The 17,666-nt window shown below is 35.7% G+C and overlaps 1 protein-coding gene across 1 annotated transcript in view; it reads left to right on the top strand.

Moving 5' to 3' along the window:
- The first annotated feature begins 221 nt into the window (after positions 1 to 221).
- LOC142342999 (uncharacterized) overlaps positions 222 to 17,666 on the top strand; it is a 76,712-nt gene continuing 59,267 nt past the window's right edge. The window contains exons 1-4 of the mRNA XM_075394681.1: positions 222 to 238; positions 632 to 920; positions 2,439 to 2,656; positions 13,436 to 14,208. Coding sequence (XP_075250796.1) covers positions 222 to 238; positions 632 to 920; positions 2,439 to 2,656; positions 13,436 to 14,208 — 1,297 coding nt within the window. The remainder of the gene's footprint in view (positions 239 to 631; positions 921 to 2,438; positions 2,657 to 13,435; positions 14,209 to 17,666) is intronic.

The following is a 17,666-nucleotide window of genomic DNA, read 5'->3' as shown; positions in this document are numbered from 1 at the left end:
ATTAAAGCATTAATAAACAAGTTTTTTTTACAGTTAGTTTTTTGGTAGATCATATCAAAAGTGGAGCCACCAATACGGTTTCTAGATGTAATAGCTTTCTTTAATAAAAACTTTTAAAATTTTTGTTACACCTGATTTTTTATAGAAGGTTGTAAAAATTGTGTAACAATTTTATGGTTTTTACTTTTTCAGTAATTAATGTACTATCTTTCTTATACGTAATGCTTTCGATGGGCCTGTAAGTTGAAGCCCCCTTTCCGTGAACTTTCTTTGTTTCATTAACTGCAGATTTTAGCAGTGGACATTTGTTTGGTTATAGAGAAACTATCTATGTGCTACTAGACGTATTAAAAAAATATTGAACGATGACATCGAATAAGTTTAGCAAATCAAACTCAAGCAGTTTTGATATTGATATGGTATACAAAATCGATTTTAAGCATGATTTATATATATATATATATATATATATATATATATATATAATGCAAGTGATAGAGCCGACTAATGACCACGTTTTTTCAGATAAACATCATTGTTTTAGCTTTTTAATCTATTGTTGCTCAATCAAACCTTCTTTGAAAATGGTTCATCAGTTTTCGAATTGCATAGTAACGAAAAATTTGATTAGATTGTTCGGATTGACGTCTATTTCAGGCACGATTGCACCAACTGTCATTGCTACTGGAGTCTCAACGAGTGAGATCAAAGTGGAGATATTGGGACCAGACCCCAACTTTCTCTTTGAGAACTACATTCTCGAGTACTCGGCAGACAATATCACCTTCTACAACTTCACTCCGGCAAACAAGACCAACGACGTGAATGAGTTGCTGGGTTCTCCGCTGGAATCGGCAGCTGAGTACTATTTCAGAGGAAGGCTGCAGCAGAATGGACTGTGGAGTGACCCCTCTGCTGTGGTATGTTTTTTTTTTAAAAAATTATCATTTTTCCTGATCTTTTTTGATTTCGTTGTTCCCGATTTTAAGGGTAGAAGAGTTTTCAGCCCGAAAAATATATAAGAGAGGGCTGCAATGGGGAGCATTCCTAAAAAGTCCTCCTATTACAGCTGCACTCCTACTTCGAAGTAACCCCATTGTTCGAAAACCTCCAGTGTTGAAACACTAACTCTATCACCCCAATGGGTTGCCCTCAGCTCTAGACCACCCACGATTAACCGAAATTTGGGAATCATTCAAAAGGGATAACGAAAGATTCGCTATTGAAATTGCTCCATCCCCCTCCCGCCACCCTACCCTTGAGAAAACTTATCAATACTTTGTACATCAATTTACCCGCAATGACAGCCAACTATAATTTTCAAAAGTTAATTTTTCGAAATCCTTCCTCCCCCTCCATTGCAGCCCAGTGTTGCATCATAGTTTTGGTCATGGGATAAATCCATGAAAGTACTCCGAATGAATCCCTTTGAACCGAACTTTCTTATCATGATTTTGTTGCGTGGAGGGCGGTAAATTTTCAAAATTCCACTTTAAAGACCTACATCATTTTACCCCCATCCCGAAATAATCATCTATTTTTCTGTCCACATTTTCTTCCTTTTGCTTTGAAATTTTATCTAATAATAATATTAATTATGGTTCCTGCGTAATCGGAGCGGAACAGCATTAGGCCTACAGTAGCCTGTTCTCAGCTGCCCTTTTTCTTATTATTCCCCACATTTCAGACCGATCTTTTTTAATGAGCAGCATTTCTCTTTTTTGGTGACTAGCCACTTTTTTGCGTCTGAAATTTTCACGTGGTACCGTTATTGTCACCAATATTGGTCAGGCTATGGTCAACCTGAAGCTATGGTTAAGTAAGAGCTCATCCTCACACAGACAGCTTCACTTCTTTTTATGGTGCTTTTATCGGTCTCTTTAAAAGTTTGTTACGAGTTTCTTCCATTCAAGCTCAACTTTTTATTTCATATACTTATTGAACTATCAAACATATACTTATTGAACTATCTAACTACTAGCATGACTCCGTGAACTTCTGAGTTCAGTTTTATGCCCCGCCTCTACTTGATTTCTCCGACAAAATACTAGCTCGAAAACATAATTTGGTGGATACTTATATGAATTCCGGGCCCTTTAATTTTAACTAATATCTTTTTTCCATCAATTCACACAGCACAATCGTCCGCAAAAATTGATATAAAGGATTAAATATTTCAACTTGCAACAATGATTCAGACATAACTGATACCAAACCCATGCTAGTGTATTTTTAGATCATACTCTATAAACGGTAACTTCAACATTTGCAAATTTATTACCAATGCCAGATCAAGTTACAACAAAAAATGAATAGCTATAGCAAAATCTTTTCTTCTTGATACCAGTTTTTCCTCTGTCTCCACTAAATCTCGGCATATTGATTGCTGAAAATCTGTATCGATCAAACCTCCCACAACAATTCCAATTTTTTTTCAGGTGCCAGGTTGCACTTTCTTCTCGCCAACAGCACCAGCTAATTTCGGCGTGGAAACGTGTGACAACTCAGCGATTATGCTTGTGTGGGATTCTGTAAATAAATCTACAGGTTACGAAGTGAGATCGCTGAATGATGGAACATGGATTCATGTTTCATCCGATCTCACGTACAACTTCACAGGTCTCTCTTCTGGTCGACCTTACTCGTTTGAAGCAAGGTGAGTGGAGCGACATCTCCTCACTTACTGCGATTTAAGTTGTGGAATTTTCAAAATGGTTTGTCTGCCAGATAGAAAAAAAAAACAATTCTGAGTTCCTCGCACCAAGATAAATGAAACCCAAAACATGTTGCCAAGATGTGTTGTTAGCAGGATTACGAACACTGTAGCGCAACAACCCCGATGAGGCGGGACGAGTTTTGGCACGTTAGAGATTGAAGCTGTTAAAGCTCAATAGATATTTGAGAGAATAAGAATTAATTTTAGGAGATTCAAAAGAGAAGAAAATTGTGAAGATTTTAGCAAAAATCAGCGGTATATATAGTCTAAAAGATAAATATAACATTTACAGTGTACATTTGTTAAAAGGTTAATGTATCAAAAATCAGGCGATTTTGGGGCGTATGAGTGGGCGTCATTTCATTATTACATGCAAAAATTTAGTTCACTTGAGATGGTTCGCAAAGTTGCATTTCCTATTCAATATTAGTAGATAAATATCAATATTTGACAAACATACAGATCTAAACTGATTTACATTCATTTTCTAAATTGTGAGCTGCAGTTGTCGTTATAAATCTGGTAAGTTTGTTTTCTTTCTGAGTTTATCAACATAAGTTAAGTTTCTAAGCTCTAAGATATTTTCTAAGTTCTTTTCTGTGCTCCAATACCCCCACTCAGATTGTTGCCGCTAGGTAAGAATCTGGACTCGCCCAATAGTTGTTCTCGATGTTGTTCTACTTTCTGCTGTGGCAAAGATTTTGTCAGAAGATCTGCTGCCATTTCATCTGTTGGCGTGTAGATCAATTTGATTGAGTTGTCATCAACTCGTTCTCGGATGAAATGATACTTCGTGTCGATGTGCTTGGATCGTTTGTGAAGCACCGGGTTAGTTGCAAGCTTTATGCAACTCTGGTTGTCCTCTCCAATGGTTGTGGGCTCAAACTGTTCGTACCCCATTTCTCTAAGAAGACCGCGCAAGAAAATTGCTTCTTGCACCGCGGCAGCTAAACCCTGGTATTCTGCCTCACAAGATGAGAGTGACACTGTCGGTTGCTTCTTGACTTGCCAACTGACAGATCCCCCACTGTCTCCCAGCTTGAAATAGTATCCTGTGGTCGATCGTCTATCATTCACGTCTCCACTCCAGTCTGCATCTGTTTCACCAACTAGAGTGCTGTCGCTGGTTGATGGGAAAAAGAGTCTAAGAGATTTAGTATGTTGTAGGTATCTCAACACGCGCTTGCCAGCATTGAAATGCTCAACAGTTGGGTCATTCATGAAGCGTGATAAGACATTTGTGATCCACATGATATCTGGTCTAGTTTGCTTAGCTAGGTAAAGTAATGAACCTACTAAACTTCTAAACTCATGAGAATCTACTCTTACTGAGTTTTCCTGAGCTACTTCAAGCTTTAGGTTATTTTCTGCTGGAGTTTTGCTTGGTTTGCAGTCTTGCATATTGAACTGTTCTAAAATATTTTGAGTGTACTTTTCTTGATCTAAAGTTATTCCTTTTTCTGTTTTCAGAATTCGCATTCCGAGAAACCATTCAAGATCTCCTCTGTCGTCCATTTTAAACTTTGATTCCAGTGAACTTTTCAATTTGTCGATCTCGGTTTGACTATCTCCTGCTATGACTAAATCATCAACCCAGGTCAGAACATAAAGTTTTTCATCTTCTTTGTTTTTTAGAAAAAGACAGTAATCGTGTTTACTTCTCTCAAAACCTTGCTGAATTAGAAATTTTGAAAGCTCCTGATACCAATTTTTGGCTGCTTGCTTCAGTCCATATATTGATTTTTTAAGCTTACAAACTAACTTGTTGCCATTGCTGTCTAATTTTTCAAAACCTTTTGGTTGCTCTAGATAGACTTCCTCGTCTATTTTAGGATGCAAATAAGCTGCTTTTACATCCATTTGTTTTAAAAAGAAATTTTCGATAGCTGATAAAGCTAGTAGAGTTTTAAAAGTTTCAGGTGTGCTTGTGGGAGCAAAGGTATCCGAATATTCAATTCCCTCAATTTGTTTAAAACATTTTGCTACGTAACGAGCTTTAAACTTATCGATATTTCCGTTTGAATCATGTTTAATTTTGTACACCCATCTGCCAGGAATAATATTTTGTCCTTTTTCTTTCGGAACTAAATCCCAAGTTTGTGTTTCATTTAAACTTTCTATCTCTGTTTTCATTGCTTCAAGCCATTTGTCTTTTTGTTCAGAATTAATAGCGTTTTCAAAGTTTTGAGGCTCGATGAAATTTTTTGTTAATGTACTTTGAACAGCATGAGAATAGCTTTTACCAAAACGTTCCGGAGGCGCTCTAGACCTATCACTTCGCTTAAGTTCTCTATCTAGAGCAGCTTCCTTTCTCAATCTTTTCATTTCATCGTACTCTGACCAAAGTTGGAAGGTCTTTTGGTCTCCTGAGGGAATTGCTATTTGACCTAGCTTACCTATCATTTGAAGTCTTGAGGGTGGTTTTACTTTTTTCTGTTGCGAATTTTTGACAGGTACTGGAATTTTTGAAGGCTTTCTTTCTATGTTTTTCTATGTTAATGCAACATTTGGATTAAACTGTACATTAATTTTGGATTTTGGTTTGACGCTAGGACTTGGTTTTTCTTCTTTAATTTCTTGATCAACTTCAATTTCTGTATTGTTTTCACTTTGTTGAACGCTCTCTGTTTCAGTTAATTCAACCTCTGAACTTAACTCACTTGAGTTGCTTGTATCCTGAAGTTCTTCTCTTACTTCGTCTAAGTCTAGATATAGAAAGCTGTCTTCTATATCTTCGGTTTCATTATGAAAACCAGGTATATTGTTTTCATTGAACCTAACGTTTCTAGAAGTGAAAATTTGCCTAGTTTTTATGTTTTGCAACAAATAAGCTGTTTTGTTATCAGAGTAACCAATGAACAGGCACTTTGTTGCTTTTGGATCAAACTTTGATTTCTTACTGGCATCACGATTTTTTGAATAAGCTACACAACCAAATACTTTTAGATGGTCGCTTCTCGGTGTTCTGCCGAAAAATTTTTCAAGGCTGATTTTGTATTTTTGTCTTTGACAACTAAGTTTCTAGCATAACATGCTGTATCTACAGCTCGAACCCAATAGCTTTTTTGGCAATTTTGAATGTATTAGAAGGCATCTTGCAGCCTCTACTACTGTTCTATTAAAACGTTCTGCAACACCTTTTTGCTCGGGTGTTTCAGGAACTGTGAATTCACGAGCTATTTCTTTGCTTATGCAAAATTTTTTAAAGGCTTTGTTTTTGTAATCTGTTCCATTATCAGTTCTCAAAATTTTTGGTCGGCCATATTGTGCAACATACTCTTTGAAAGTTTGCAATGCTTGCGTTTTGTATTTCATAAATTTCACTACTGCGTAGCCACTGAATTCATCTATGAAACTAATTGCATATCTGTTGCCACCTATACTTGATGGACTCACTGGTCCAAAAACGTCTGAGTAAACTCTTTCTAGTTTTTGAGTTGCTTTGTTATCGCTCAATTTTGGAACAGGTTTTTTCGAAATTTTTCCCAAAGCACAAGTTTCACAAAAATCTGAAGCTTGGGAAGCTTCGTCTGTGGTATTTGCTACATCTCTAAAGTTCAAATGTCCAAGTCTTTTGTGCCAAAGTTTTGCTTGACACGTGCCCCCACTTAAGTTTGAAAAGTGGTGCCTTTTTTCTTTTCTGTATGGTAAGAAGAACAATTTGCCTCTTCTTATCAGTCTGAAGCTTTCTTTGCTTCTGAGTTTTAGAACCGACTTAGCTTTTGTGTGAAATAATTCGTGTTCTTTTTGAACTAAACTTGAAGCCGAAATTAAGTTTGTTTTGTACTCTGGTACATGCAGAACTTTTTCAAAAGTCAACTTATGTAGCACACCTTTAGTGTCTCGTGCTTCCACATCTACATCTCCTATTCCCTCAACTTTTGTCTTCCCTCCATCTGGATTATTAACTGTGGTTTCTAGTTTTTGGTAATTTTTAAACCAAGTTTTATCTATCATCATGTGATCAGTACTGCCTGAATCTACTACTAAATCAGTTTTTGAAATTTCAAATGAGCTCTCAGCGCTTAAACTAGATGCTAAGCCTTTATTAGGACTTTTTTGTTGTTGTTTACATGCACTTGCTAGGTGGCCTTTAGCCTTGCATATACTACATACAGCGTTGTCTTTTTTGTAACAACTAGCTGCTAAATGTCCGGGTTTGTTACATACAAAACACAATCTAGGGCCTTTGGAATTACTGGGCTTAGAAAAAGTCTTCCTAGGATGTGATTTGAATGAAGAGTGTATACCAATTTGATGAGAAGCATTCTTTGCTGACATGGCAACGCGCTGATCCTCCTCCACATCATCTCTCTGTCTGCGGCTCTCCTCAAAGTTGGTGAGACGCTTCCTCAGTTCCACAAAGTTCTCTGCAGGATTGAAGCTCTCCTGCACCACAAAATGCTCGTATCGTTGTGGAAGTCCGTTCAATACCATTGCATTAAACAGCGTCTCAGAAAGCTCCTCACCAGCATGATGTAATCGTGTGACCAGTTCTTGCGCTCTGATGAAGTACTGGTGGATGGCTTCGTCCTCTCGAAGTTGTAGTCTGGCCAACTGCCTCATCAGACTTATCACTGTGGTAGTCTCGTCACTTCTGAAGCGTTGCTGGAGAAGTTGCCACGCTTTCTGGCCATCTCCAAGACCCTTGCTGTTCACACAGTCATGGCGGATGAGCATGAGGCTGCTGGCATCTAGTGTCATTGCCAGGTAGCACCAAATTTGATTTTTGCGGCTCTCATCTTCCTGTACAGCTGTAGCTCTAGCTTGAGTCTGTGCCTCGTGTTCTCGCGTTTGCGCATCATTGGCATCTTCCCTCAGTGGTGCTGGCCTGTCAGGTAGCTCAACTGTGTCTGTGAGCGTTTCGAAGAGCCCTTTGGTTTGTGCAAAGGCAGAGAAACGAGTGCTCCATGTTGGGTAGTCCTCAGCCAACCCGCTAAACGTCATCCACTTCAAACTATTGTTTGATGGTTCCATTATGAAGTTTAAACTTCAACTTTTCTATTACAATTTCTGATTTAGCTTTTAGAGGGAAATCTCAAATTTTTATCTTAAAACTCTCGTCAATCTAGAAGAGCTAAAACTGCCAACACTGACACCACAATCTCAACCAAAACTCTATTAGCGTATCAACGGTCTGATGGCTGGGCCCATAACCTGTTAGCAGGATTACGAACACTGTAGCGCAACAACCCCGATGAGGCGGGACGAGTTTTGGCACGTTAGAGATTGAAGCTGTTAAAGCTCAATAGATATTTGAGAGAATAAGAATTAATTTTAGGAGATTCAAAAGAGAAGAAAATTGTGAAGATTTTAGCAAAAATCAGCGGTATATATAATCTAAAAGATAAATATAACATTTACAGTGTACATTTGTTAAAAGGTTAATGTATCAAAAATCAGGCGATTTTGGGGCGTATGAGTGGGCGTCATTTCATTATTACATGCAAAAATTTAGTTCACTTGAGATGGTTCGCAAAGTTGCATTTCCTATTCAATATTAGTAGATAAATATCAATATTTGACAAACATACAGATCTAAACTGATTTACATTCATTTTCTAAATTGTGAGCTGCAGTTGTCGTTATAAATCTGGTAAGTTTGTTTTCTTTCTGAGTTTATCAACATAAGTTAAGTTTCTAAGCTCTAAGATATTTTCTAAGTTCTTTTCTGTGCTCCAATATGTGTAAGATTTGATTGTCCTGGTGAGACTTGGAATTGTCCTCATTATCGCTTTGCTTACCGTAGTCCAAACCACCGAACACAAAGCAACGTAAGTTAACGTCGGTATCTTTGGTTTTAAACGTAAGAGAGCTTCGGTACCTTCGGCAATGTCGGTATCGTCGCTTTTGAACCCAACAGAGATTTGATATCGTCGTTTTTGGACGCAAGAGAGATTCGGTATCTTCGGTTTAGAAGATGCGCAACAGAGGTTCGGTATCGTTACAAAACAAATCATTTTATAAAAAATAAAAGCAAAAAATTTATCAGCATGTAGCTTTGGCATAAATTTTATCTAATGGGAAACAAAGAAATGTTATTTCGAATACTGATTATTTATAATTGCTCACAAAACAAGCAAAACTGCAAAAAAGACTTAATTCCTTTGCCTCTAGTTACGAAAACAAATTTGACATCACCTGACTTTAATTCCAGAATAACTCGATGGCATTCACCACTTCTAGACACAAAAAACCATCCTTGAAAAATTCATAAATCTGAATTGCTATAAGATAATATATAAATGAAATTGAACGGTAGCAAACTTTTCTAAAGCTTGCTGCAAAATGTTTTTGTGGCACTGTAAGATTCCACCACGAAATTGTGGTTTTCACCTTGAACCATGTCTTTCTGTGTCTTTCTGATGGTCAGTCACAATCACTTAACTTCACTTCAAATCAAAACGATCCATACCCAGTACACTCTGCTTTGTTGGTTGAGGGATCGTGTAATAGGATCTCATTGAAATTATTAAGTAAATTTGGCTACATTATTGTAAAAGATTAAAACTGGTTGTCAATATCGATTCGGTACTGATCAGTGAATTGAAAAATGATGCAAGAGTCAAGCAAGTTTATTTGTTCGAATATAAGACCCTTTAAGACCTCAAGCTGTGGATTACTATTTTGTCACATTTTTGTTTAAATGTCTTCTATTATACTGCACTCGGTGTTGTCCAAATTTACGCCCGGTTCCAAAATAAAGGCACAGCGTGTTTTTCGTGCAAAAAAGATGAACGATTTAAACACCAAAGTGAACACCAAAGTGTGGAGGATAAACAAATTTGAACGCATAGACATCTGGGCAAAGGGAACTTTAAAGAAAAAATTCTCAAAATTAGTGGACAACAGCATTTCAAAATTTTTTGAGTTCAATTCCAGAATTTATTGTGTTCACCAGAAAGGCAAAATTGCCTTGTGTGACATTGTGCGACAAAAGTTCATAATTCTGCAAATTTAGATATGTAGTTGTTAACGCAACAAGCGGCTCCTAAACATGAAAAAGTAAACATTTTCAATGCCAGCCTTTTGTGAGGGCAAACTGAACATATCCAATAAAAAATTGTCGGTCAAATCGCATAAGAAAAAGGTAGCTCGGTAATGTGCGATCGCACATAAAGTTCCGACCCCGCTCATCCACAATTTTGGCATAATTCTCACCAATTGAGGAACAGATGCAAAAACACAAAAAATTCAAGTATTTTTCAAAAAATTGTGTATGAACGAAAAGATAGCATCCAAAGCAAATAACTCAGTGGAGTAAAAAATGATGAAATTAGATTAATGAGATATGCCAATATTAAGAAAGCGCGCGAAGACGAACGACAAAATCAAACAACAACAACAAACATTAATTACATCAAAAAATTCATGTCCGTTTTAAAAAACAAAACTTAATAACAAAGTCAAAATAGCGTCAGATAAAACTGAAAATAAACAAAATAACTTGTAATTCACCAAAAAAAGGTTATTCACCAGTTAACAAAAAAGCTTGGTAACAATTAGACAAAAAAGAACAGAAACTTTAAAGTTAGAAAATTCGCGTAATTTTAAAAAAAAATTAATTTCAAAGTAATGAAAACCATTAGGAATCAACTAAAATATCCCATAGGTTTACAATTACCAATCATTCAACAAAAGGGAATTAAGAACTCTTGGTACTCAGTTTTTTATGCAGTTACAGAAAGAACAACAAATAGACAACAAACTAAAAATCAATTAAAACTTGCCAGAAAAAGCTTTGGAAGCCGTAAAGCCATACTTTGGCCCCCAAAATATGTTCGATTGCACTTTCGTCGAAAACCAATGAGACATTATGTGGCCACTCATTATTGAAAATTGGCAACAGTTAGACAAAAAATTATGTACAATTATGTGAAATGCAAAATTAATAAATACTTTTTTTCGAAAAAAATTTGTTTCCAAAGACATAAAAGCCATTAATTACAAAATGAAAAATTTGAATAGTTTCAACCATTCTTCCAAAGAAAGCCCTTGAGACCTGCAACTGTCCAGAATATGTCTTATGTCTACAAAAAAAACGTCAAATACGACAAAAATCAAAAATTAATTTACTTTTTTTTGTGAAAAACCCGTGTCGAAGCCAGTAAAGTCATAACGAACTCATTAAAAACATTAGATTTTGTGACACCAATACCTTTTGACACCTTCCCTTGAAATGTATTATGTGACTTCTCATCAAAGAAACTAGGTAACAATTAGACCAAAAAGAAAAAAGCAAGATTATGTAATACTTGTTTTTTATCGAAAAAAATATATTTCCAAAGACATGAAAGCCATTAATTACAAAATGAAAAAATTAAATGGGTTCGTTCATTCTTCCAAAGCAAACTCTCGAAAACTGAAATTATCCAGAACAAGTCTTACGTTCACAAAAAGAACGTCAAATATGACAAAAATTGAAAATTAATTTACTTTTTTTTGTGAAAAACCCGTGTCGAAGCCAGTAAAGTCATAACGAATTCATTAAAAACATTAGATTTTGTGACACCAATCCCTTTTGACACCTTCCCTTGACAAAAATAGTGTCATCTTTAACCTTTAATTAATGAGACCAGGTAACAAACAGACAATAAAAGGAACAAAATTGCGAAGTTGAAATGTTTTTTTTTTCATTTTGGAAAACAATTGTTTTCAAAGTCATGAAAGCCAATATCTATCTTCTAATATCAGAACATTGGCTCATCTACTTATCCAGAAAAAGCCAATCAAATCGGGTCATTGTACAGAAAAATAAATACGACTAAAATGACAAGGTAAAAACGACAGTTAGAGACAAATTTAAAAAAAATCAATTAATTTCTTAGAGAAAGTTCTGTCGAAGCAGTGAAGAACCACAATCTATATCTTTAAGGATTTAAGGATTTAAATGTTGTCAATTGTGTGTTATTTTGAACCTGAAAAATGTGATATATGAACCGACAATAACGTGATATTTTGACAAAACTAGAAAACATGAAAAATGGGCAAATACCTAAAAATTTTTTAAAAAAATTGTGAATTCTAGTAGTATCAAAGCCAGAACACCATAACTTAAGGCGTAAAACCGCAATAAAGACTAAATTTGAATTCAGCAGGAAGAAGGAACACTCTTGGTTTGCTGACACTTTGCTACAAGTTGACCAAATTGAGAGAAAAATGGAGGCAAATTTCAATAAGCCATTTTTTATTTAAAAATCAAATATTTTAAAAGTCAATACGACCATAAGCTTTCAATCAATCAATTAGATAAATTAATTTTGAGCTAGTTAGAAAGCCAATAGGACCCATTACTAGTGAGCTTTGATTTGAAATGTTATGTATGATTGTAATATTTTGTCTTAATATAAAAAAGATCGATTTTTTTTATAAAAAACCGACTGACAACAATCCGAATAATCATTGTGTTTTAACGGTCCAAGATTGGTACAGAACTAGTCCTGCTAATGCTGATTGTCCTTTAGGAATATTTAATTTTTGGAATGTCATTGATATAGATATTTTGTTAGTTAAAAAATCAAAAATAAGAGCCGCGTTTTTGATAATCAACGAATAAAGTTAGCAAAAAATGGCAAAGTTTTATTTACAGAGCACTCTCAACGGAAGTTGAAGTGGAATTAGCCCCTTTGCAGTCTACAAAGATTGTGTTAGTGGTGTTTGGGTGTGTATTTCCAGCAAATTTATTCAGAGTGGTCTAAAGAAATTTATTTCGTGCAGTTTTTGATGAAAAAGTCTGAATTTTGTGAAATATTTAGCCGGAATTTGTGACAAAAAAATTTCAATAAAAATAGCCGAAAATATATTTTGTTTTTAAACGTAAAATCAACAACATTTTCTCCAGAATTTTTTTAGCTTTTATCAAAATTGGCGAAATTTCAGTCAAAAAGTTCGAAAAAAGGTGAATGAAATCAACGGAATTCACTCCATTTTCTCGAAAGTTTAAACCTCGATATCTCCCTGTCAAAAACAAAAATCAAAAAAATCTTTTTAATTCCATATTCTACGCTGGACAAGCTTTCTAATGATACCAGTCTCAACTCTCTACGATGAGTATATCGATCGGCCAAAATTGACTGAACAAAAAAAACCCATTTGAGTATATAGTTCCCCCCCCCCTCAAGAGGGGTCGGAACAAAAAGGCAGAGATATAAATGGCATGCATTTGTTCCATTCGATTGACACAATTGTTGTTTCCGAATCAACGTTATTCAACTGTTTGAGAGACATAAAGTTATAAGATCTCAATTAGCGAGAGAAAAATTCTTAATTGCTCTGGAGCAAAATTTGAAGCAATTATTGTAAATTATTTTGCCGTTTTTACGCAAAATTTCTCTTTAGTTTTGCCTATTCGAGTGACCTTTACTCTGTTGACTTTTTGCATTTTGAGAGATTTAAATTTCTCTCTAATTTACAATTCCAAGTAGCAGAGCCCAAGTGGTGTCAGTTTAAGACCAAAAAGTGATGTCATTTCTTTAATTTAAAAATTAATAATGATATAAAATAACCTCCAATGGCATCATTTGAATCCCCTTAGTGAACGTTTTTTCTTAACTTTTTCCCCTCTCTCTTCTAGACCAGCCTCTTCTAACGCTAATTGAGTTTCGAACGCATAAGTCCCGTGCAAGTAATTTTCGAACGCTCGAAAAATGGAAGAAAAACTTTTACACTATTTCGATCTGACACCTGAACTCGGGTGAATGTAGTTTGATTTTTTACCAGGGCCTTCTACACTTGTCCGAGCATATCACAGAACCTGTACTCAAATGCTGCCTCTCTCACAACCTTCACTGCACCCAAAACACCTCAAATCACAATTGTTCATGCACAAGTTTTGCCTAAAAAAGTAACTGTTACATTTGACAATTACGATTCAAGCGTTGTCGGAACTGTCTGGCGAAATGGCTCAGAGGTCATAAGTTCAGTGACGTCACGGTCTGCAACCGACACTGCTCCCGACTATTCGACATACTACAGCTACAGTGCTAGATACAAGTACGCGACTGGAAGCTCGACATGTACGTTCGGGTCATTTAGTTCCGAAGCATTTATTTGCACTTATCCGGGCAATGTGCAAAATATACAAGCAAATGCTGTCAACTCATCATGGGTCATGTTGTCCTGGGATGCCCCTGAATCCGGGACGGTTGACGGGTACCAATGGTACATAACTGAAAACAATAAAAACAACGTGACATCTAACAAGAATGTTAATATTACTTCTTTGTCAGCTGCAAGTACGCATCTTTTATACGTCACAACTTACTACATATGTCCGGATGGTAATGTTCTAGAAGGTCTGCCTCAGCCAATCACAGTTTACACAGCTCCTCAGAGTGTTGTGTTGACAGCCATAGGTGTGTCGTCTTCTGAAATTCAACTCACAGTCACAACAACGAATGTTATCACGAATTTGTCAATTTCAAGAGATGGGTCAGAGATTGTGTGGAACCTGCGAAGTGGAGATACTTATACTGATTCTGGGCTTTCTGCGGGTAAATCTATTCCAAGTGAAACTCAGTCACTTCAATTTTCTGCACTAAGAAAAAAAATCAAAAATATGTATCAAAATGATGTGATAGTCAGTTTTGGTTCTAGACTTTGGAGGGTTCAGTGGTATGATTATTTGATTGAACCCTATGAAACCCCGTTATCTAAGTACAAGTCAATCATGATCTGCCAATTGGTCGTTACTTATCAATGACACTAGCTCAATGACCATCAGACGTAAAGCAAAATTTAAGAATTTAAGAACGCGGCCCGTCAGTGTAATAAAAAACGCACGCTTTCGATTGTCTCATCATAAACGCCTACTTTTGGATTTGAGTATATGAGAATGAATGAGAATGTAATAGTCCTATATATTGATTGCGCGAGTAGTATCGGAGAGGGTCGGCTGTCTGTATAAGGGTGATGGTCCCTTGTATAAAAAAAGTCCCTCCGATCTTTTTATCATTATTAGACATTTTGCGCTAGATGAGTATCAACCAAAACTGATATTTCAAGCAAATCACATTCAAAATAATGAATATATGCAATTTCAGCATCAGTTTGAAGATATCTATTAAGGTAACAAAGAAAAAGCTACTGAGATAAGCTCTTTCTCAAATCAAGGAGTTGCGAGGACAAGTCATTTTGGATTGCATTTCTTTCAAGTTTAGATGCTTATATCTCAACAAATCCCAAATTGAGACAATTTTCGATATCTAAGATAGAACTTTGATGTCAACTGTTGCATGCAGTATCTGGAAAAATCGAATTGATGTTCAAATATACAGATTTTAGTTACGGTGAATGAAAATTTATTAGATCTAAAAACTATCACTGATAGTCTTTAGAAAATATACAACACTGACGCTCACATTTAGAGTTCTTTAATTAATCCGTATTAATGATAACAAAATTCTGTATAATAGCTTGCCTGTTAACGACACTTTAGAGGAAATGCTGGCGATAAAAGTAAGTTTGTTATCACTCGTCGAAAACTGCATATCACAATTTTTTTTAGAAAACTTGTTTCAACAAAGCAAATGGTCTCAGACAATTGATTTAAGTTAAGTATTACAGTTTGCCGTGTTTCGAAGTCTCTTTTATGGTATTCATTAGATATGGGAATTCAGGAAAATAATAGATCTGTTCACAAAATGCAAAATTTTGCTTAAAAATTGTTGCAAACTAAAACCTGTGGAAGCACAAGAATATGCGATTATTGATTTGGATCCGATGACAGGTCCAAGTTTACGACAAAGCTCGAATCTGGTAGGAGTAGCACCATCTACCTTCTACTTTCCTTTAAAAGGGTAGTCTTCAAAACAGTAAAAAATGAAAAAGGAAACCTCCATATATTGAAAATTTGGTGCGTTGTCAAAAACACAAATAACAAAGTGATGAAAATATTCTCATGAGTATTTCATTTTTGCTTTGTATGAGTCGCAAAAATTATTTTAAAAAAATTGACACCGGATTTAAAAATGAACTTTTCTGAGCCGAAATGTGGTCGTTGTCTGACTCAGCTTATAATTTGTCTCTGCTTTTAATTTTTACATGACCATGTCAAGTGAAGAATTTGTTGTGGTTCCTCCCATATGTGTACATCAGAGCAGCCACAGTTCTCAAACACGTTGAACAATTAGCAAAATTAGGACCTAATCAAACAATTGTCGAAGATCCAGCTAAGATCATGAGAGAACATAAAACTGACGAAACTGCCAATGCTGAAGAGAAACCATCGATAGTAAGTGCAATCAGCAAAAATCTTCTAAATAAGATTACCAGATGAATTTTTTTCGAGACAGCAGAGAAGATACAGCAAGCAACTTGACCTCACCAGGTTGTTTTAATTCTTCAAACAACCATCTCTGTAAAGTTAGCACGGTCCTGCCAGTTTGTCTCAATTTGGAGTCTGCTCTCCAGAGATTATGCCTAGTTATCTAACTAAGTCTCTTGTCAATATCTTTACAAAAAATACGTTTTATTACAACAACTGGAAAATTCACCTCACCATTTTCTTGTATAGAACAAACATAAACAGACGGTTTTCTCTGCCTAACATTTTTTCAAAGCCTATCAGTGCAACTTGTTTTCTGTGTTTCCCAAAAAACTAATTTATTCACTTGTGTCACAAAGTTTGCTAAAAAAAGTGTTATTATAGTTTGATGGATCGATACCACAACAACAAGCAATAAAATTTTTCAGCTAAATCAGAAAAAGTGTCTTTGGGGCCATATTAACCAAACGAAGGAAACATTGCGTGGTAAAATTATTGTTAATATGGTGTTCAAAGAAATTTTTATCAGGAATATGGTTTACTTTTTTTCTGTGCAATTGTTCTCTGTAGTGGATATGAGTCATTTAATTTAAGTTTCTTGTTGCTAACGGACTTCAATCTTCATGAATGAGAATTGGAGTAAATTTTTTTCATGGGTTAGTTTTGAGCTGCTGATAAACTTTTTTTTGAAAGCTATTTTCATGATACTTTCACCACGTAATAGTTTAGAATTCTACACGATTACCTGGTGAAAGTATCGTGAACGTGCCGTTCAAAAAACAACCTGTGTCGAGGAAAAATTGGAAAAATGTGTAAGCGGTGAAAAGTTGTTTTTTTTTTCACCGCAAATTTCGTAAATAATTTTGCGGTGAAATGCCGGAAGATTATGTAATTTTACCGATATATTAAGCGGTGATTTTACAAAAATTCACAGCATTTCACCTCCCTTACAAGGGTTCGAACCTCTCACCTGCTACAGGGCATCCACTTCTTCTTCCACTGCGCCATCTCTCAGTAGCTGCTAGTATTTTTGTTTTGAATATAAATCAAATTCACTCTACTTCCTGTAAAACATGCGCGGTGAAGTTGTGTAAGATTTGCGTTTATAGCGGTGAAATTACATTTTTTAGTGGTGAAATTTTGTGAGTTTTTTTAAGTTCACCTCTTACTCCAGTGCTTAAAATTAAATAATTTCATAGCATAGAAAAAATGTCAAAAAGATGTAAGATTCAGAGGTAGTTTTAGGGCGGAGGGGGTTTTAAATTTAACAATTCCTCCCTTTGTCCCTATTAGTTCCACCACTTTCACTGATGATCTCACACAATTTTAACAATTGTTTCTAAGCGCTGAATTTATGTAAGTTCAGCACTAGGTTAAGCAGTGGATTTATGTAGTTTCATCGCAATAACCGCTTGTCTCACATAATTTAGACACTTGTTTCAGAGCGTTGAATTTTTGTAAATCCACCGCTAAATTCAGCGGTGAAATTATGTAATTTCACCGCAACCAGGAGTTAAAGTTTTTTGCCGCATTCACCGCTTGATTTATGTAATTTCACCGCATTCACCGCTTATCTTACCAAAATTTCCCGCATTCACCGCTTATCTTACATAATTTTGCGTTGAATGGCGGTGACACTTCGACCCGGGAAGTCATCAGCAAGTCAAAATTGAACGATAAAAATAC

The sequence above is a fragment of the Convolutriloba macropyga genome, chromosome 7 (genome assembly GCF_964194025.1).
Source record: "Convolutriloba macropyga chromosome 7, txConMacr16.3, whole genome shotgun sequence".
In the NCBI taxonomy this organism is placed as follows: Eukaryota; Metazoa; Xenacoelomorpha; order Acoela; family Convolutidae; genus Convolutriloba; species Convolutriloba macropyga.
The sequence above is the reverse complement of the archived record's forward strand: the minus strand, read 5'-3'. Positions and strand labels throughout refer to the sequence as shown.